The sequence below is a fragment of the Monodon monoceros genome, unplaced genomic scaffold (genome assembly GCF_005190385.1).
Source record: "Monodon monoceros isolate NGI ecotype Baffin Bay Population unplaced genomic scaffold, NGI_Narwhal_1 Super_Scaffold_18, whole genome shotgun sequence".
Classification (NCBI taxonomy): domain Eukaryota; kingdom Metazoa; phylum Chordata; class Mammalia; order Artiodactyla; family Monodontidae; genus Monodon; species Monodon monoceros.
Window position 1 is genome coordinate 150,784,535 of NW_021703774.1, and position 22,543 is coordinate 150,807,077.

General features: G+C 48.6%; 1 protein-coding gene across 2 annotated transcripts in view; it reads left to right on the forward strand.

Moving 5' to 3' along the window:
- The first annotated feature begins 408 nt into the window (after positions 1-408).
- The window catches only part of EPHA10 (EPH receptor A10), a 42,356-nt gene continuing 20,221 nt past the window's right edge, over positions 409-22,543 (forward strand). Inside the window, exons 1-5 of one of the 2 annotated variants that reach the window (XM_029230077.1) lie at positions 409-564; positions 2,827-2,891; positions 3,584-4,262; positions 9,270-9,425; positions 9,944-10,294. In XM_029230077.1, the coding sequence (XP_029085910.1) occupies positions 459-564; positions 2,827-2,891; positions 3,584-4,262; positions 9,270-9,425; positions 9,944-10,294 (1,357 nt within the window). In that variant the 5' untranslated portion in view covers positions 409-458. The remainder of the gene's footprint in view (positions 565-2,826; positions 2,892-3,583; positions 4,263-9,269; positions 9,426-9,943; positions 10,295-22,543) is intronic. The other variant, XM_029230076.1, reaches the window with a different exon arrangement.

Sequence of the window (22,543 nt, forward strand, 5' to 3'; positions counted from 1 at the left end):
TACAAGGGGTCTTCCGGGTTAGCTCTGAGGCTGCAAGTGTCGTTGCCTCCCAGAGGTTCGCTCCTCCTTAAGCCACGCCCACATCGCCTACTTCTCAGGAATGAGAGGCTAAGGTTCAGCGCTCTGGGCCACCAACGTCAGCTCATCCCCCTCCCCATGAGCCCAAATGGCTTTCAGCTCTGCCCCACCCCCACGGTTTGGAGACTGGCGGGACCCCTTCCTTCCCCCGCCTCCAATTCGCTGATCCGCCCCTGGCCTCTGAAACTCCACCCCTCCACCTTCTGCTGGCGGGGATTGGTGGACTTCCCGCGGCAGTGCATAATGCTTGGTCCCCATGGATGATGGTCACCGGCGAGATCCCGCCCCCCGCCGGCGCTGGGGTCTGGGGGCACTGCTCAGCGGTGCTGGGGCTGGCGCGGCTCGAGCCGCCGCCGCACTGACAGCTCGGTCTGCGGACCATGGAGACCGGCGTCGGCCCACATCCGCTGCGCCTGTTCATCTGCCTGATGCCGCTCTGTCTCGCCTTGCTTTTGGGACCAGGGAGGCCCGGGACCGCCGAGGAAGGTGAGGAGACTGGCGGCTGTTCTTGGAGCCTGGGATGCCAAAATACAGGAGGCTGGAGAGCTGGGGTGCTGGGAGAAGGAGTCATATGGAGAGACTGGAGTCGGTATTGGGGTTTGAAGCAAGCGGGCAGCGGGAAGCAAAGAACTGGAGACACGGAGGGAAAGGTGGCTTAACAACGGAGAAGAGAGGAGCATTGAGGAGCTCGGGGACTGGAGACCTGGGAGGCTGGGGAAGAAAGAGACCAGGAACCGTGGGAGCCAGAGGCGGCGGTTCAGGGGCCGGTGAGACGGACAGGCTGAGCAATTGGATGTGGGAGGGGTGGGGGCAGGGAGATGCGGAGGTGAGATCAGAGTACGGGGAGACGGGATGGAGCCCGAACGGCGGGGGGCTAGGGGACCACTGCGTGGCGAACAGGAGGTAGAGCGCTGGTCTACCCGAACGGCGGGGGCGCGGGGTCTGGAGGCGAGGGTGGCGAGGCGCGGGTGGGGGCCGGGGTGTGTCTGGGTCCGGGAGCTGCCCGACGTGCTGACCAGGAAGCTGTCCGCAGTGCTGATTTTGAAGCGTAGACTAACCAGCGCTATCCGAGTTGCCGGGTTTGGGGCTGCCCACTGGACCAGAGCCCGCATCTTGCCTAGATTTGGGGGAGCTGTACCCTCAGTTGAATCCAGAGGCGTAATATCCAGGTGCAGAATCCGGAGGAGCTGGAATCTGAGGCGTTGGCCTCGGGGTTGGTCGGGGCGCTGGATCTCTGATGCTTTCCAATATGCAATTCTGATGTGCTGTAAGTTACACCGAAATCGGGAAGCTGTCAGCGGCCCTGCCCATTGTCGCTGACGCGTCTGGGACCAACACTCTTAAAGGCCTCACCTTGGAGCCCCACCCCCTTGCTTAAGCTCCAGATGAGGAATCTTCCAAGATTTGGGGATGACCTGGGCTCCTGTCTCTGAGTTGCTGCTGTGCCATCCAAACCAGTGCTTCCTGGGACTGACGCTGAGAGCGGAATCCAGACTGCTGGTCAGATGCCTCCTGGGAGAAGAAAGTGACTTCAAGCCTCTCTGGTATAGAAGGGGCCATGGGTTTATATATTAAAGGAACCCTGACAGTCTTCCAAAAGGCAGTAGAGGTGACAGCCCCTGGGAAAGGGGCTGGCTGAGGAGATGAGAGGTTTTTATCTCTGTTGCTGCCGGCAGGGTTTCTCTACTTCGTTTTCCCCAGAGGCCTTGGGAGTCAAACTAAAAAGGTTCAAGTCTTTTCCATCCCTGGTGACCCCAGACCTCAGAAGAACCCCCAAGTATGAGTGAATTCAGGGATGTATACAGGAATCCTTTGATATGCTCACTTTCTCCCTCTTCTCGACACTCAGTTATAATTTAGGGAACCTGGGAAGGAGGGGGGGATCACTGATCCCCCATTTAAAAGCCAGTCTTATGGTACTTGTCATGGATTCTATGCCAGGCTGAATAATGACTCCCCAAATATTTCCATATCCTAATCCCCAGAATCTGTGTATATTATCATAAATGGCAATAGACTTTGCAGATGTGGTTAAGGATCTGGAGTTGGAGAGATTACCCTGGATTATATGGGTGGCCCAGTTGTCATCACAATGGTCTTTATAAGAGGGACACAGGGGCAGTCAGAATCAGAGGAGAAGGCAATGTGATGACAGAAGCAGAGATTGGAATGGTGTGTTTTGAAGATGGAGGAAGGGGCCACAAGCCAAGGAATCCAGGTGTGGCCACTAGAAGCTGAAGAAGGTAAGGAAATGGATTCTCCCCGTTGAGCCTCCAGTGTTGCCGACACCCTCACTTTAGACCAGTGAGACCGATTTTCAACTTCTGACACCCAGAACTGTAAGAGAATAAAGTTTTGTTGTTTTAAGCCACTGTTTGTGGTAATTTGTCACAGCAGCCACAGGAAACTAATACAGGCTCCCTCCCTAATCATCGTGGCTACCTTTATTTAGACTAGAGCTACTCACACTTCCTCGTGGGGAGGTATGGAGTGGAAAACCCGTGTCTGTGTCCTTCACCACATTCTCTGTTTCCTCAGTTAGCACTTTTTTTTTTTTTTGGCCGTGCTGCGAGGCTTAGTTGCCCCACCAGGAATTGAACCTGGGCCCTCGGCAGTGAAAACACAGAGTCCTAACCACTGGACCGCCAGGGAATTCCCTCCATTAGCAAATTTAAAGTGAACTCGCCAAAGAATCTCATACTCCTGAACTTCTGGCTTTCTGACACTTCTGTTCTCCCCTCTCTCTAGTCACCCTCCTGGATTCCAAAGCCTCCCAGGCTGATCTGGGCTGGACTGCACTGCCGAGTAATGGGGTAAGTGTAAACCTTTCCTTCCCTGTCCTAAGGAGCCTCTGGTGGTCCAGGATTCAGTCCCTTTATCTTCCCATGGTTACATCAGATCGAAATGGTCCTCAGAGCATGTGGTCTCCAGCAGCCCTGGCTTCAAGCCAGAGTGACCTATTAGAAAACGTTGAGTCTTCAGTCAGACAGAAAAAGCAAGAAGACAACTGACTGTGTCTAGGAACAGAAACGTGGCATCTGGATGGAGCCAGTGCTGGAAGGTGCCTTGCACCCAATAGATCCAGCAAACAGTGCTGTTGATTGATAGATTGGCAGAACAAGCAAGACTTGGAATACTAAAAGAGGCTTGGAAACTTGCGGTAGTGGTGGGGAGATGTGGCAGTGTGACAGCAGTTTGGTGTTGTGGGAAGGCACTGGTGGAGAGCCAGGAGACTCCTTTCCTAGCTCTGCTACTAACCCGACGTGTATATCCACTCAAGTCACCATTCTCTGGAGCCTCAGTTTCCCCGTCAGTTGGACTCAGTTGTCTCCAACGTTTCTCCCAGCTCTGCGTCTTATAATTTCAGGGTTGTGTATAGAGAAGGAGGGGAGAAGAGAATGCCAAATGATGGGGAAAGGGGGTTTCAGTCCGAGTCACCGCCAGGGCTCGACCTCTTGGGGGCGCCTTGGCTCTGAGCTGCCCACATCTTTGTTCTCCTCCCCAGTGGGAGGAGATCAGCGGCGTGGACGAGCACGACCGTCCCATCCGCACCTACCAGGTGTGCAACGTGCTGGAGCCCAACCAGGACAACTGGTTGCAGACTGGCTGGATCAGCCGCGGGCGCGGGCAGCGCATCTTCGTGGAGCTGCAGTTCACACTGCGCGACTGCAGCAGCATCCCTGGAGCCGCCGGCACTTGCAAGGAGACTTTCAACGTCTACTATCTGGAAACCGAGGCCGATCTGGGCCGTGGGCATCCCCGCCCAGGCGGCAGCCGGCCCCGCAAGATCGACACGATCGCGGCGGACGAGAGCTTCACGCAGGGCGACCTGGGCGAGCGCAAGATGAAGCTGAACACAGAGGTGCGAGAGATCGGTCCGCTGAGCCGGCGGGGTTTCCACCTGGCCTTCCAGGACGTGGGCGCATGCGTGGCGCTGGTCTCTGTGCGCGTCTACTACAAGCAGTGCCGCGCTATAGTGCGGGGTCTGGCGGCGTTCCCAGCCACCGCAGCCGAGAGCGCATTCTCCACGCTGGTGGAGGTGACCGGAACGTGCGTGGCGCACTCAGAAGGGGAGCCCGGCAGCCCCCCGCGCATGCACTGCGGCGCCGATGGTGAGTGGCTTGTGCCCGTGGGCCGCTGCAGCTGCAGTGCGGGATTCCAGGAACGTGGTGACATCTGTGAAGGTATCCAGCGCACTGGGGGGTGTGGTGTGGGAGCGCAGCGCGCAGGTGGCAGTTGGGAGAGAGAGTGTCCTAGATGAAAGAGGCAGGGTGGGGAGTGGGGAAGCCACGGGATGTGGAGCCGGGAGTCCAGACATTTTGCGGTGCTTCCAGTGGGTCCAGCCAGAATCGGTGGGTGAAGTTAATGGGAGGTGAATTTGCCTCCATATAAGGGGGCATCAGGACCTATATCTTAGGCACCACGATAAGCACCTCACACGGGCCTTCTCATTCATTCACAGCAATAAAGTCATCATTATTCCTGTTTTGCAGCTGAGGAAACAGAGGCTCAGAGAGATTAACACCTCACTTGCACTTAGGAAGTGGGGAACTGGGATTTGAATTCAGATTTGCCCAACTCTCCAGTTCTTTCTACTACGCCATGCTGCCTCCCCTGTGCATAAGGAGGAATGTTACAGTAGGCCAACTCTATTAGCTAGGGGCTAGTGGAGTTGCTTGCATTATACGGAGTGAGCTCCCTGTCACCGACAATATGCGAGTCAGAGGCTGGCAGGGGGATTCTTTTTTAATTTTCTTTAAATTAATCAATTAATTTATTTTTGGCTGCATTGGGTCTTTGTTGCTGCGCTCGGGCTTTCTTTAGTTGCAGTGAGCAGGCGCTACTCTTCGTTGCAGTGCGCGGGCCTCTCACTGCGGTGGCCTCTCCCACTGCGGAGCATGGGCTCCAGGCTTGCAGGCTTCAGTAGTTGTGGCTCATGGGCTCCAGAGCGCAGGCCCAGCAGTCGTGGTGCACGGGCCTGGTTGCTCCGCGGCATGTGGCATCTTCCCAGACCAGGGCTCGAACTCGTGTCCTCTGCACTGGTAGGCAGACTCGTAACCACTGCGCCACCAGGGAAGCCCAAGCAGGGGGATTCTTGAGCTGGAGAGAGAGACTGGGAGGTTGCACTGGATGACTACTAAGATCCCACCCAACTCTCTGAACTAGAATCACCGCACCCCCTGGGGCAGAGCCTCCACGTTGGGGGTTCTTTTGGACTCTCTGGTCTGTGGGGCACCAGGAACAGATCTCTCCTTCTCTCTCCTACCTGCATCTGGAGGACTGAACGGACTGGGGTAGAGAACACAGGACGTGGATGGACATATCAAATTGACGGTGTCCATGGTACGTTCAAGTGGAGGTAGCTAGAAAGTGGGTCTGGAGCTCAGCAACAGAGAGATGGATGCGACTTGAAGCTACAGGTGTGGTTGGGACAGACCAGGGAGAATGTGTGGGGTATGAAGCAAGAGGGCCAATGATGAACTCTCACAGAACAGCACTATACGAGGGGAAATGGAAGAAATGGAGGCCGTAAAAAAGACTGCAAGGCAGTGATCAGAGCCTGGGGGAGAGTGTGATTTCATGGCAGCCAAGGGCGATGGAGGTACCGAGGGACGAATGGCCTGCAGTGTTGGTGAGCAGTCAGATAAGGCGAGGATTGGCCAGTGTCTGCCTGGTGGCCCTGGTAAGAGCAGTGTCAGCTGAGTGATGGAGAGAGCAACCAGCTGCAGTGGGTTGAAGGACGAAGGCAGCTGAGGAGCTAGAGTCGGGGACCGTAAACACTCTCTGGAGGCTGTGTTTGAAAGGGGAGGAGAGGGCCTGGTGTCTTGAGGAGGACATTCGGTGGAGAGAGAATTTTTACTGTAGATGTGAGCCTTGTTTACACATGAGGGAGGAGCCAGTGGGGTACCAAGTGGGGGGTGGTGGGAGCAGTAGGCCTCGGGGGAAGAAGTATTTTATTACCGATGTGGATCAGAATTGCTGACACATGCTGCTAACAAAAAGCAGACCACGTTTTAGTCAGTTTCATTGTTTTTAAATACTCTACAGACAGTGCCCTACTGCCTGCACCCTAAATGGACTGCTTTTATGGCTCCGCTCCCTGTACCGTAACCGGGAAGAGCTAGTAGAGAAGGGAATTACCAGCTGATGGCCTCTCTTCCTGCTGTGAGGTAGGAGAAGGGCATCTGTACCAGTGTACAGTAGAATCCTGGTCTGCCTTATTCACTGCTGTAGCTTCAGAGCCTAGAACAGCACCTGGCTCATATTCGATGCTAAAAAATTGTTGAATGACTGGATCAGGTGTTGGAGGAGGGGGTTTGGATACACACTCTGGGCAATGAGAGGGACACACACACACACACCCAGGAACCCAATCCCACTTCTGACTTTGGCTGAGACCAGCCAAAGGCCATTTGTAATCGCATCAACTCTGCCTTGGGGAGTATGGAGGTGGGGAGGATGCCAGGAAAAGCTTCACAAGGGAGGTGTTATTTTGAACTAGGATTTGGAGGAACATAGCAGTTCACCAGAAGAGAAGGGGTGTAAGATTACAGGACAAGATCCAGAGGTGTGAAAGGAAAAGTTCAGTACGGATGGGTGGGGTGGCTGGCATTGGGGAGCTGTGGGAGGGTTTCAAGAAGGGAAGGAAATGGGCTTCCCTGGTGGCGCAGTGGTTGAGAGTCCGCCTGCCGATGCAGGGGACACGGGTTCGTGCCCTGGTCCGGGAAGATCCCACATGCCGCGGAGCGGCTGGGCCCGTGAGCCATGGCCGCTGAGCCTGCGCGTCCGGAGCCTGTGCTCCGCAACGGGAGAGGCCACAACAGTGAGAGGCCCGCGTACCGCAAAAAAAAAAAAAAAAAGGGAAGGAAACGATCAGATTTATATTTAGAAAGGGAAGACCCTGCAAGTGCCTTCTGCAGCTATTATAGAGCCTCTCTAAAGGCAGATGGATGTGGAGGCTTCTCTTTTTAGTGACCGTGACTCTTGTTCCTTCTCTCCCAGCCACCAGAGGAATTACTGAAAGACTTGGGGTTTCCCTTGGGGGAAACATCAGAGTGTATGACTCATGTCTTCAAATCTCTGTAGGACTGCCCTGGAGCAGAGGGACCCAAGCAGACATGCTAAGCTCTACAGGGCACATCAATCCTCTGCAATGAGGTGGCATGAGGGGGGTTACAGGCAGGGAGGCTCCTTTGGATTCAACATAAAGGAAGCACTTTCTAACTGCCAGCATTGTTCAGCAGAGGCGGCCTCAGAGGGAGGTTGGCTCCCCATTACCAAGTATCTGAGCAAAGACTGTGGCTACTGCTAGGAAAGCTGCTGGAGGGTGGGCCAGTGGGAGTTGAACTAGACAACCCCTGAAATTCTGACTCCGAAGGAGGCAGGGGCCGGGAGTCAGGAGTCACTTCCTGAGTCTGCCCCTCAATACAACCTCTTTTAAGCAGAGCCTCTCCAAGTAGAAATAAGCAATGCTGTCTCTGATGGGACCACCCATCTCTAGGACCCCAGACACCCACATACACACGGAGAAAAGGAGCCTCCCACATTCTTTCCCTCCTGCGGTGAGGACCCTACCCCCCCACCCCGCTCCTGCTCCTGCAAACAGATCCCTCTCCTATTTCACAATGGAGGTGGGAAGGCCATGCTTATTATTCTCATTTGACTGACAGTTTCTCAAGGCCAGAGAGGCACAGGAAGTGGCAGAGCTAACACCGGAACCCAGGTCTCCTGAGTCCCAGCCCAGGTGGCTGTTGCCCACTAGACCACAATGTTAGCTAGCTCTGTGCTTCATTCTGAAGGCAGACTTCCAAAGCCTCCTGGGCTTTGGAGACCCTGCCCAAAGCTGCCCAAAGCCCAGGACTCTAGGCAACATGGACGCCCCTCCCCCGCAAACCTAAGCCTTCCAGATAATGGGAACCCTCAGCCCTCTGCCCTCTCCTCCCAGACAGGGAAAGTTCTGAAAGTTCTTCCCAAGTGCTATAGTCTGCATCCCTTCTGTACTATGTCTTCTTGGGGCTGGAGAGCAGCCAGCCTTCCACAAGCAGCTAAACCAGAGGAGAGGGATAGAGAAGTCCTGGCAGGGGCAGGGAACCAGGTGAGGACCACCCAAGCTCTGAGAGGAGGGCCAAGAGCCATTGCTTCCCTCCCTGGCCCAGCTGGTGAGGAATATTTTAAAGTGGGCGCTTAGCTGTTTCCACTTCAGGCCTGAGTTGGAGGAAGAGTGATTACTACCATTATTGTACAACTGTTGTCTGTACTGGGCTAGGCAGTTTGCATGTTTTATCTCAATCTTCCAAGCACCTTTTTGAGGTAGGTATTCTATACAAGGCTCAGAGAGGTCACCAACTTGCCCAAGGCCACACAGCAAATAAGTGGTGTGACTCAGCTGCAAACCCAGGTTGTTTAGATATAAAAGCCTTTGCTCTTAACCATTGACTTCTGGGGGAGGTGAGAGAAGCAAAGTAACTGAGGAGGTGCCAAGGCTAGAACCAGGGAACTTTCACTGTCCCTCTCCTCTCTCCACCTGGCTGGCTCCACTTTCAAATGGGAACCAAGTGCGTCAGTAGAGGATTTATGATGCATTAGCCCCCAAATAGTGGAGGTGGGAGGAAGCTCTGACAAGTGTGTGTGTTTGTGTGCGTCAGAGTTTTTGTCTCTGTAACTGGGAGTGTGCGGGTGTCTGTCCTTGGGTAATTGTGGGACACCCCGTCGAGGCCTCTCTCTTCTGTCCTCACATCAAAACCGGAAAGTTTGGTTCCTTTTCTCCCAGTGGGCGTTAGGGCAGTGTGGTGTGGTCTCTCAAACCAGTCGGCTTTGGCTGGAATCCCTCCACTCACTAGCTGTGGGACATTGGGCAAGTTACTTAGCCTCTCTGAGCCTTAGCTCCCCCATTTAAAAAATGAGGATAAAGCACATACCTCACAGGTTATGAGCATTTAATGAATTACTAAAAGAGAAACATTGCAGTGTCTGCGCGTTAAGCGCTTACTAAGGGTTAAGTAATACTGCGTTGTTCAGTCAAGAGCTGCCACCCCCGGGGCGGTGCTGGAGTAGCTGAGACCCCCGCCCCCCACTTCCCCATCACAATTCGAGGAGATAAGGCCCACCACAGTGGGGGCAGTCAGGAAAGCGTGTGGGGGGGAGCCAGAAGCTGTGGCGGAGCCCCCTCCTCACGCAGTTCCTCCCCGCAGCCTGTCCCCCAGGGTTTTACAAGGTGTCCCCGCGGCGGCCCCTTTGCTCGCCGTGCCCGGAGCACAGCCGGGCCCTGGAAAACGCGTCCACGTTCTGCGTGTGCCAGGACAGCTACGCGCGCTCGCCCAGCGACCCGCCCTCGGCGTCCTGCACCCGTGAGTCCCCCTCCTGAATGCCTTCCGGATGGTGGGTGGGGCGGTCCATAAGGGCGTAATCGAGGCGTTGTGAGGGCAGGGGTTCCACACTCGGGGGCGCCAGGGCGCACGTGGGGGCCAGCGACCCAGACGGCAGAGTGGAGGGAGGGGAGCCTGGGGCGGTGATGGGGGCCAGGGCCCGGGTTTGGAAGAAGCAGGACAACAGAGACAGTCCAGACGGAGGGATGAGGTTAGGCTTGTTGGGGGATCACCGTGTGCGCCGCCTACAACCATCCCCGCCCTCACCTCTCCCAACTTTCCAGCCAGGCGGGGGACTCCCGCCCCTCACACTCTGCTGTGTCCCCAGATCCCCAACCTCATCCCCTCACCGACATCCTCCCACCCCATCACTGACCGCGCCCCACTCCCACATCCCGCCCCTCACTGCTCCACGCCCCCGTCCCTCCCCCTCACTGCCCCCGCCCCCATCCCGCCCTTCCTCCCCCCGCCCCTGACGGCGCCCGCCTCTGTGCCCCCAGGGCCGCCGTCGGCGCCGCGGGACTTGCAGTACAGCTTGAGCCGCTCGCCGCTGGCGCTGCGGCTGCGCTGGCTGCCTCCGGCCGACTCGGGCGGCCGCTCGGACGTCACCTACTCGCTGCTGTGCCTGCGCTGCGGCCGCGAGGGCCCGGCGGGCGCGTGCGAGCCGTGCGGGCCGCGCGTGGCCTTCGTGCCGCGCCAGGCAGGGCTGCGGGAGCGCGCCGCCACACTGCTGCATCTGCGGCCCGGCGCGCGCTACACCGTGCGCGTAGCCGCGCTCAACGGAGTGTCGGGTCCGGAGGCCGCCGCGGGAACCACCTACGCGCAGGTCACCGTCTCCACCGGCGCCGGGGGTAAGGCCTTCCGCACCCCGCGCGCCCGCCCGTCCAGCCCACCGCGAGCACCCCCACAGCCCACAGCCACCCCGGATAAACTGCGATCGCTGGTCTTAAACAAAAATCCCCGACCCTGGCGACCCCCCATCGAGGTCAGCCCCCTTCCCGAAGGCCACGGAGGAGAGATTGAGGATACAGGTGACTCTGTGCCTCTGGGCCAGAGAGGTTATGAGTGTTAGTGATTCTGCGGGAGCCAGTGCGTGCTCCTTCTCCTGACCTCGCGGAAAGCCTATGCCCCACATCCAACTCTGCAGTTGCCTTGCCTCTCGTTTCGCTGCAAAAGGGGTGGAAGGTTGCTCAATCTTTTGCCCTCCCTTCTCAAAAATTTCAATGGGAACCAGAATCATACCTCCTTCTTTCCTGTCTTAGAAAGAGGGACCCTGTGTGTATCCCTCTGACTTCGTCCCTCGGCCTCTGCAAGGGTTTTGCTGCATTGTCACCCTATTTCATTGTCCTGGAAAAGAGCAAGGAAGCACGGAGGGTCAGACTGTCAGGGGCGATAGAATTCACTGGTCAACACATAAGTCACATTTCGGAGTCTGGAATTGAGATGAATAAATGAAGACCTACAATCCTTTTATACTACATCTTCCTCATTCTTGACATTTACTTTTGATTTGTCTCACTCAGCTTCAAGTAATCCTTCAAGTATCCTTTGCAAGAAAGATGAGTGAGTGGTATGGTCTTCTCATATCTGAGAAGATATGTTCCGTTTGTGACTCTGCTTCCCCGTCTGATGGCAGTTGTATTGCAGAATAGTCTGAGGCCAGGGTAATCATTGTTTTGTAGGTGACTTGAATATGAATGTGTACACACATGGATGTCTGTATAATTCTTAGGCTACTGGTGAAAATAAACTTTAACCAATATTGACCTCTTTTCATTGAGTTTGGCTAGAACACAGTAAAACTTTGGATCTGCATACCTTTTTTTATTCCTGGAAAGTTTTTTTTTCAGTTTTTATTTCCAGTTATTACTTTGACTAGAACTTCTGATAACTCTGATTTCTCTCTTAAGACTCTTTCTAAACCTTGAGTTGTACGTCCATTTTCTGATTCTCAAATCTTGTCGCTTCCTTTATCATTTTCAGCCCTTAATCCATTTCCTCTGCCTTTTGGGAGAGATTTCCCAACTTGCCCGATTTTCTGGAACAACAGTTTTGTTTTTGTTTTTTACTATCTCTATTATGATTTAACATTTGCTATTGCATTTATATTTTAAAAATTTCAGAATAGAAAAAGAAAATGAGCACCCATAATCCTATTATCCAGAGATATACAACTACTAATATCTTGGAGTATATCCTTCCACATTTTTTTCTATTTCTATATCCATACCTAGAACTATCTACTATAAAACCCCTTTTGTATAATATACGTAACACAAATTTTTATCTGGTATTTCCTGATAATAATCCTGTTTTGATATAGATGGATTTAAAAATCATGTTAAGGAAATACTCTTCTGTTTCCATTTTGTTAATAAAAATACTTTCACTGATTGAGTGCTGCTCTGTGTTTGGCACTGTGCAATATGATTTTCTACATTAATTCATTTCAATCGAATGATAATCATCTTTCAGATGGTGAAACTGAAGTCTGAGAGGCCAAGTGAATTATCCAAAGTCAGCCAGCTAGTAGTCGAGACCCATCTTTGAGCTCAGGTCTGTCTAATACCAAAGCCCTGCTTTTAGCCCCTTGGCCATATAATGCTTTCACTTTTTACTGAACTTTTCAGAAAAATCAGCAATGGATGTTAATTTTACAAAATGCTTCTTGAGCATCTTTCAAGATGACCACGATTTTTTTCTCTTTGACCTTTCGATACGATGAATTCTATTAATGGAATTTTTCAGTGTGAGTTCTTTTTGCCTTCCTAGATTATACCCTACTGCCGATGACTGTATTATTCTTTTAATATTTGCTGAATTAATTTGCTTATATTTTAATATTTTTTCCATCTACCTTTATAAGAGAGAGTAGTTTTTTTTTTTTTAAATTTATTTATTTATGGCTGTGTTGGGTCTTCGTTTCTGTGCGAGGGCTTTCTCTAGTTGTGGCAAGCGAGGGCCACTCCTCACAGCGGTGCGCGGGCCCCTCACTATCGCAGCCTCTCCCGTTGCGGAGCACAGGCTCCAGATGCGCAGGCTTAGCAACTGTGGCTCACGGGCCCAGCCGCTCCGCGGCATGCGGGATCCCCCCAGACCAGGTCCCGAACCCGTGTCCCCTGCACCGGCAGGCAGACTCTCAACCACTGCGCCACCAGGGAAGCCCCCGAGAGTAGTTTTTTTAAAAATTATTGTGTTCTTTGTTAAGTTTTAGCATTTTGGGCTGGCTTTGAAAAAGGCATCAGGAATAATCTCTTCTTTTTCTCTGTTCCGGAACAGTTTAAATAGCATAATTATCATTCTTTGAAGGCATGCAAAACTGCCTGGGAAACTGTACCTTGCTGATGTTCGCAATCTTATCTATAACTTCTTCTTGAATCAGTTTTGTTAATCTGTACTTTCATAGAAAATCTTTTGATGATCTTTTTCTAATTTATTAGCCCAGAAACGCTTATTTAAAAACTTTCCATAGTATCTGGAGTTAACTCTTACTTTCTCTTTCTTCATATTGTGTCCTGTGATGTCTTTTTTAAAATTATTCTGGTCAGAAGTTTATTTTATTGGTTATGACAAATAACCAGCTCTTGAACTTATCAATTCCACTGCTCTTTACTTTTGTCACTTATTTTGTGATTTTATCTTTATTACTACCATCCTCCTGATTTCCTGAAGTCTTTTTCTAGGTGAGTTCAGTGCTTAGTTGTTTTTTTTTAAATACTTATTTATGTATTTGCCTGTGCCAGGTCTTAGTTGCAGCACGTGGGATCTTTGTTGCTGCAGGCAGGATCTTCATTGCAGCATGCGGGCTTAGTTGCAGCATGCAGGATCTTTAGTTGTGGCATGCATGTGGGATCTAGTTCCCTGACCAGGGATCGAACCCTGCATTGGGAGCACAGAGTCTTTTTTTTTTTTTTTTTTTTGAGCACAGAGTCTTAACTGCTGGACCACCAGCGAAGTCCCAGTGCTTAGTTTTTATATTATAGTTTTAATATTTTAAGCCTATGAAATTTCCTCTAAGAATAGCTTTGGTCACATCCAGTATGTTTTTATACATAATATATCACATTGTTCATATTGTCATTTTCTTTGTAGATATAATTCACATACCATAAAATTTCACTTACCTTTTAAAGTGTACAATTCAGTCATTTTTCCTAGCAGCTATCACAAACTCTCTAATTCCAGAACATTTTCATCATCCCCCAAAGAAACCCATTAACAGTCACTTCCCATTCCTCCCACCCCCTCCAGCCCCTAATAACTGCTAATCTACTCTCTGTTTCTATGGATTTGCCTATTCTGGGCATTTTATATACATGGAATTATATATGTGGACTTTTATGTCTGTCTTTTTTCACTTAGCATAATGTTTTCACGGTTTGTCCATGTTGTAATATGTATAAGTATGCCATTCCTTTTATGGCTGACTAATGTTCCATTGTATGGATATACCACAATTTTGTGTATTCATTCATCAGTTTATGGACTTTGGACTGTTTCTGCTTTTTGGCTATTAGAGTAATGGTGCTATGAACATTCATGTACAAGTTTTTGCGGAAACAGGTTTTCAGTCCTCTTGGGTATATACTTAGGAGTGGAATTGCTAGGTCATATGATGTCATAGACTGAATTGTCTCTCCCAGGTTCATATGTTGAAGCCTTAATCCCCAGTGTGACTGTATTTGGAGATAGGGCCTTTAAGGAAATAATTAAGGTTAATGAGATCATAAGGGCGAGGCCCTAATCCCAAGGACTAGTGTCCTTACAAGAAGAGGAACAGACACCAGAACTCATTTGCTCTCTTTGTGCATACACAGAGGAAAAGACAGGTGAGGACACAGCAAGAAGGTGGCTGTCTGCAAGTCAGGAAGAGAGCCCTCACTAGAATACAAACATGAATCTGCAAGCATCGTCTGGGATTTCTAGCCTTTAGAACTGTGAGAAAATACATTTTTGTTGTTTAAGCCACCCAGTCTACAGTATCTTGTTATGGCAGCCTGAGCTGACCAATACATATGGAAACTTTTTTATCTTTTTGAGGAGCTGCTGAACTTTTTGAGGAATTGCCAGACTGTCTTCCAAGGCAACTCTACCTTTTTACATTCCCACCAGCAAATGTACAAGGCTTCCAGTTTCTCCACCTTCTCACCAACACTTGTTTGTCTTGCTGATTTTAGCCATCCTAGTGGATATGAAATGGTATCTCACTGCAGTTTCAGTTTACATTTCCATAATGACTAATGATGTTGAACCTCTTTTCATGTGCTGGGTTTTCTTTTTGTCATTGAGTTATAAGAGGTTTTTTGTCTAATCTGTATATTCTGTATACCTTTGTATTACTTTCCTAGGGCTGCTAAAACAAAGTACCCACAATTAGATGGCTTAAAACAAAAGAAATTTCTTGTCTCACACTTCTGGAAGCTAGAAGTTTGAAATCAAGGTGTCAGCTGGGCCATGCTTTCTCTGCTCTAGCCTCTGGTGTTTGCTGGCAGTCCTTGGCCTTCCGTGGTTTGTAGATGCATCACTCCAGTCACATGGCCCTCTTTTGCCTGTGTGTCTCCACATCATCTTCTCTCTATGAGAGTCCCTCTCTGTGTCTAAATTTCCCCCATTCAGAAGAACACCAGTCACATTGGATTAGGGCCCACCCAGATGACTTCATGTTGACTTGATTACCTCTGTGAAGACCATATTTCCAAGTAAAGTCATATTCTAGAGGTACTGGGGGTTAGGACTTCAAAATATCTTTTTGGAGGGACACAGTTCAACACATAATGACCATTATGATACATGGTTTGCTAATATTTTCTCCTACTCTGTGGGTTGCCACTCACTTTTTTTTCCAAAGGAGATGTAATTGACATATAACATGATATTAATTTCAGGTATACAACTTAATGATTTGATATTTGTATATATTGTAAAATGATCACACAATAAGTCTAGATCATCCACAGCCACACATAGTTGTAAGAACTCTTAAGATCTACTCTCTTAGCAATTGTTTTTTTTTTTTGGCCACACTGCACGGTTTGCAGGATCTTAGTTCCCTGACCAGGGATTGAACCCGGGTCTTTGGCAGTGAATATGTGGAGTCCTAACCACTGGACCGTCAGGGAAGTCCCAGCAATTTTCAAATATACAATATAGTATTATTAGCTATAGTCACCATGCTGTACATTACATCTCCAGGACTTATTTATTTTATAACAGGAAGTTTATACCTTTTGACCACCTTCACCCATTTTTTTTTTTCCTTTCCTTTTTGCGGCACGCGGGCCTCTCACTGCTGTGGCCTCTCCCGTTGCGGAGCACAGGCTCCGGACGCGCAGGCTCAGCGGCCATGGCTCACGGGCCCAGCCGCTCCGCGGCATGTGGGATCTTCCCGGACCGGGGCACGAACCTGTGTCCCCTGCATTGGCAGGCGGACTCTCAGCCACTGAGCCACCAGGGAAGCCCCATGACTCTTTTTGAATTATGGTTTTCCCAGGGTATATGCCCCGTAGTGGCATTGCTGGGTCATATGGTAGTTCTATTTTTAGTTTAGTTTTTTTTTTAATTAATTAATTAATTTTTGGCTGTGTTGGGTCTTCGTTTCTGTGCGAGGGCTTTCTCTAGTTGCGGCTGGCGGGGGCCACTCTTCATCGCGGTGCGCGGACCTCTCACTATCGCGGCCTCTCTTGTTGCGGAGCACAGGCTCCAGACGCGCAGGCTCAGTAGTTGTGGCTCACAGGCCTAGTTGCTCTGCGGCATGTGGGATCTTCCCAGACCAGGGCTCGAACCCGTGTCCCCTGCATTGGCAGGCAGATTCTCAACCACTGCACCACCAGGGAAGCCCTATTTTTAGTTTTTTAAGAAACCTCCATACTGTTCTCCATAGTGGCTGTATCAATTTACATTCCCACCAACAGTGCAAGAGGGTTCCCTTTTCTCCACACCCTCTCCACCATTTATTGTTTGTAGATTTTTTGATGATGGCCATTCTGACTGGTGTGAGGTGATACCTCATTGTAGTTTTGAGTTGCATTTCTCTAATGATTAACCCTCACCCATTTTGCCCACCTCTCACCTCCACCTATGGCAGCCACCTGTCTTTCACTTTCTTAGTAGTGTCCTTTGAAGCTCAGAGTTTTAAATTTTGATCAAGTCCAGTTTATTTTTCTTTAGTTGCTTGTGTTTTTGGTTTCATATCTAAGAAACCATTGCCTAAATCAAGGTCATGAAGACTTACACCTGTGTTTTCTTCTAGTATTGTAGTTTCGACTAAAATTATTTTATTTAATTTATTTATTTTTAAATTTATTTTTGGCTGCGTTGGGTCTTTGTTACTGCGCACGGGCTTTCTCTAGTTGCAGCGAGCAGGGGCTACTCTTTGTTGCAGTGCGTGGCCTTCTCATTGCAGTGGCTTCTCTTGTTGTGGAGCACAGGCTCTAGGCATGCAGGCTTCAGTAGTTGTGGCACACAGGCTCAGTAGTTGTGGCTCGCGGGCTCTAGAGTGCAGGCTTAGTAGTTGTGGTGCACAGGCTTAGTTGCTCCACGGCATGTGGGATCTTCCCGAACCAGGGCTCGAACCCATGTCACCTGCATTGGCAGGTGGATTCTTAACCATTGCGCCACCAGGGAAGTCCCCAATGTTTACTTTTTAAAGTAACTATTGTGGTTTTCTTTGAGGGCTAAGGTATGGTAAACATTTTAACTATTCTATGGCTACCTTGAAGCAATGCGTATTATTTTTATACTGCAGTGTTCTCTCTCTCCCCCTCCATCTCCATATATATTAAGTACTATATTATTTAATTCTTCTATTTCCTTCTTATTGTCTACTTGATGTTCCAAGGACTAAGAGGTTTAACTTTCCCGTTCTGCTTGTAATTTTGTTAAATTCCTTATATTTGTAATGACTTTTAAATATTTTGATTTTGCTAATGCATTTTTAGTTTCCCTACACGCCTTTCTCACTTTCTCCACTTTTATCTCATCTCATCCTGTTTCTTTTTCTTCTCCATCTGTTTTCTCTTCGTGGCCTTCTGCTCCTATTTCAGAAGGCTGTGTTTTCTTTCATCTTCTTCAAGATGCCAAACAGCCTCCTTACTTGTTCTTCTAACTGTCATATTAATCGCTCTTAAAGATCTGCTCCTCCTGAGTCTTCATTTTTTAAAAATATTTATTTATTTATTTTTGGCTGCTTTGGCTCTTCGTTGCTGTGTGTGGGCTTTCTCTAGTATGGCAAGCGGGGGCTAGTCTTCATTGCGGTGCGCGGGCTTCTCATTGCAGTGGCTTCTCTTTGCTGCGGAGCATGGGATCTAGGTGTGCAGGCTTCAGTAGTTGCGGCGTGCAAGCTCAGTAGTTGTGGCTTGCGGGCTCTATAGCGCAGGCTCAGTAGTTGTGGCGCACGGGCTTAGTTGCTCCGTGGCATGTGGGATCTTCCCGGACCAGGGCTCAAACCTGTGTCCCCTGCATTGGCAGGCAGATTCTTAACCACTGCACCACCAGGGAAGTCCCCTTCTGAATCTTTAGAGTAATACTTTTTTTTGCTTATTCAGAAATATTTTTTCACATGCCCAATTTCTTAGTGTTTTCTGTTTACTTGTTCTCGAACAAGGAACTAGCTGATGTTTGCCAAAAAACCCAAAAACCAAAACAAGATATATGAATTGTCCTTTTTACCGGTTTGTGAGGCTTTCAGCTGCAAGTAACAATACGTCTCAGTGCAAATGACATTTGACTGAAATGACTTATTAGCTTACCTAAGAAGAGGGGAATTAGAGCTTGGTTAATTCAGCAGCTCAACAGTGCCCTCAAGGACCCAGGTTCTTTCTTTCACTCCACTCTGCCATCCTTATAACATAGGCTGGCTCCCTTATGGTGGCAAGTTGGATGCAGCTGCTCCAGACATCATCATATCCTTACCATCCAGGGCAGAAAAAGAACTGTTTCTCCCTTGTTGGTATCTTTTTTTATTTTAACTTGTGACTCTATTCCTTTATTTCTTTTTTCTTAATAGATCTTTATTGGAGTATAATTGCTTCACAATACTGCGTTAGTTTCTGTTGCACAGCAAAGCGAATCAGCCATACGCATACACGTGTCCCCATATCCCGTCCCTCTTGAGCCTCCCTCCCATTCTCCCTATCCCACCCCTCTAGGTCATTGCAAAGTACCGAGCCCATCTCCTTTGTGCTATGCTGATGCTTCCCACCAGCCAGCTATTTTACATTCGGTAGTGTATATATGTCGATGCTACTCTCACTTTGCCCCAGCTTCGCCCTCCCACCCCATGTCCTCAGTTGCAGGACATAAATAAAGATGTAGGAATTAAAATGTAGACATAGAAAATGTTGGTATCTTTTTAAAAGCCAGAAACCTTTCCCATAATCCCTCCTCCCCTTAGGTGACTTCTCCTTTTGTTGGTCAGAACTGGATTATGAACCCAACCCTAACCCAATTATTGGCAAAGGGAATGAGTGCACACAGATGTTTTAGAACAATCAGAATTAACCTGAGTCATCTCAGGGCAGACAGTAGACCCAGAATCAAAAACTGGGCTCAGTCAGCGGGGAAGGGGGACATGGCCGTTGGATAGGTTTCCAGTAGTGCCTGCTGTGCTCTCAACCCCACTTTGGTGCTGACTGATCTCATTACCAATCTACAGTGGGAGAGCAGGTGCTTGGGCTCAGTTTTTAGCTCCATTGTCAGGATTTATCAGGCTTTCATCTAACATAGCTCTGCGGGGCTGAAATTCAACCTTCTTCTCCCTCTATATCCTGGCCATCTGATAACTTTCAACAAATGTAAGTTTTTAAAAATGACATTCCTGGCTCTTTCCTATCTCTGCCCTCCATCTGTATCTACAAGGGATTGTGCCCCTTCCTAGGATGTTTCATCACTCTTCTTCCCTTTGTGCCTACGTCTTTTCTGGGAGCTGCCATCTCCAAGTGTATCTAGGCTGAGAGGCACTCTCCGGAGATAGGGAAGAACACTTTTCCTCCAAAGCAACTATGCAGTAGAGTGATGGCTGTGCATTTGTTGTCCAGTTGACAAAGACCTTGCTTTTTTTTTTTTTTTAAGGATCGGGCAGTGGGAGAAAGGATAAAGTATCTTCCAAGTTATTTTCAGGATGGGAGGCAGTGTCACTCTGTGAGTAGCATAGCCGGGGGGTACACTACAATTGTATTTTTCAGTCCAGTACCACTGGCTTTAGCGTAGGTGGAAATATGCCACTCTACTCCCCATCACCCCATTCTGGCAGTCAGCTGTCAAGATTAGTTTACGGTGACATTCTGTGTTTTCAGCTCTTTCTGTATCTTTGGGTCTTAATTAGAATTTGGGGGAGACTGGAGGTGGAGCCTGTTAGATGGTTACCATTTAAAACTGGAAGCCATGTTTATATGCTTTTCTAAGAGTGATCTCCTTATGCCCTTCTCTCCACTTCCTCGGCCCGTTGCCACCTGCCATCCACTTCCCCTCTATCCCCTGAAGTCACCAGGAGCCTCCACATTGTTAAAGCCAGTGGGCACTTTGAATCATCTTGCCCCGTCTCTGCTCAGCATATGACACTGCCAACCAGCGGTTCCTCTTGCTGGTAAACTTGGTATTGAATGCTTGTTCTGTGTCAGGTATTGTGCTAAGCTCTCCATATGCATGAATTCATAAAATTCTCACAGCAGGCCTAAGGAGGTCATTATTGTTTCCAGTCTACATATAAGGAAACCGAGGCTCTTGCTTGTGGCCCAATAGCTAATAACTGGAAGAGTCAGGAAGGAACCTTCCTAAATGTCCTCTTCCCTGGGCTTCTGTAGCCTCCTTTGCTCCTGGCTTTTCCTCCTACCTCTGTGGCTTCTCCTTTCTAAGCTCCTCTTCCTTTGCCTCCTTTTCTTGGGCTTGTTTCCTGAAAGCTTTGCCTTCTCTCTCTCTGTGCATTGCCCTGGGCAGTTTCATCGAATCATCTCCTGATGGCTCTCGGATCTCTGTCACCCTCCCAGGTACCTTTTGGGAGCCTTGGAACCACTTATCCAGCTGCCTTTCTGGCATCTTCTCTTGGGAACCCCTCTGCTCAACACACTTAAAGTGAAGTCATGATCTTTCCTCCCAGTAACCTGGTGGTACCTTATTCTGGCATGATTACACTTTTGTTTGTTTCCTTTTGTTTGCTACTGTCTGTCCCCCCCAACATTATCTAGACTAGGTTCTCAAATCTGTCTGTACACTGGAATCATTGAGAAGCTTTTAAAAAAGATGCTAATGCCTGAGTCCCACCCCACAGAAATTATGATTTAATTGCTTTGGGTTTATGACCTGGGCATCAATACTTTTTTTAATTGTGGTAAAAAACATATAACATGAAATTTACCAAATTAACCATTTTTAAGTGTACAGTACAGTAGTGTTAACTATATGCAATTATTGTACAACAGACCTCTAGAACTTTTCCATCTTGCAAAATGCAAACTCTATACCCTTTGAACAACAACTCCTCTTTCGCCTTCCCCCCAGACCCTGGCAACCACCATTCTACTTTCTTTTTTTTTTTTCATTCTACTTTCTAAGAGTTCGATTACTTTAGGTACTTCATAGAAGTGGAGTCATGCAGAATCTGTCTTTTCGCGACTGGCTTATTTCACTCAGCATAATGTCCTCAAAGTTCATCCATGTTGTTGCATGTGATGGGATTTCATTTTTTAGGCTGAATAGTATTCCATTGTATGTCTACATCACATTATTTTTTCCCCCAGCTTTATTGAGATATAATTGAATTACACCTTTATGTAAGTCTAAGGTGTACAATGTGATGATTTGGTGTATGTGTGTACTGTGAAATGATTGCCATGGGAAGGTTAGTTAACACATCCATCACCTCACGTAAGTATGTCTTATGAGTCTGGTGAAAACATTCAAGATCTCTCTTAGCAGTTTTCAACTACACCATGCCATACATTAGATCCCCAGATGTGATTCATCTTATAATTGGAAGTTCGTACCTTTGACCAACATCTCCCCATTTCCCCCACCCCCTAGCTCTTGTCAAAAACCAATCTACTCTCTGTTTCTATGAGTTTGGCATTTTTATTTTTTAAAATTATATATTTATTTATGGCTGCATTGGGTCTTCTTTGCTGCGCACGGGCTTTCTCTAGTTGTGGCGAGTGGGGGCTACTCTTCGTTGTGGTACGCGGGCTTCTTTCTGATTGCGGTAGCTTCTCTTGTTGTGGAGCACGGTCTCTAGGTGCGCAGGCTTCAGTAGTTGTGGCACGTGGGCTTCAGTAGTTGTGGCTCGCGGGCTCTAGAGCGCAGGCTCAGTAGTTGTGGCTCATGGGCTTAGTTGCTCCGCGGCATGTGGGATCTTCCTGAACCAGGGCTCGAACCCGCGTCCCCTGTATTGACACGTGGATTCTTAACCACTGCGCCACCAGGGAAGTCCCGAGTTTGGCATTTTTAGATTCTACATATAAGTGAGATCATGCAGTATTTGTCTCTCTTTGTCTTATTTCATTTAGTATAATGCCCTCAAGGTTCATCTGTGGTTTTGCTAGTGGCAGGATATCTTTTTTTTAATCACTGAATAACATATCATTAAATATATACGTATATAATTTTCTTGTCTTTATCCGTTCATCTGTCAACAGACACTTATGTTGTTTCCATATCTTGGCTATTGTGAATAATGCTGCAGTGAACATGGAAGTGCAGAAATTTCTTCAAAATTGTGATTTCATTTCCTTGGGCTATATACTCAGAAGAGGGGTTGCTACATCACATGGTAGTTCTATTTTTATTTTATTGTATTTTTTTATCAATTTTTAAATTGAAGTATAGTTGATTTACAATGTTGTGTTAATTTCTGCTGTACAAAGTGATTCAGTTATACGCATATATACATTTTTTAATATTTTTTCCATTATAGTTTATCATAGGATACTGAATATAGTTCTCTGTGCTATTCAGTAGGACCTTGTTTTTTATCCATTCTATGTATAAAAGCTTACATCTGCTAAACCCAACCTCCCACTCCACCCCTCCTCTAGCCCCCTCCCCCTTGGCAACCACCAGTCTGTTCTCTATGTCTTTGATTCTGTTTATTTTTCATAGATAGGTTCATTTGT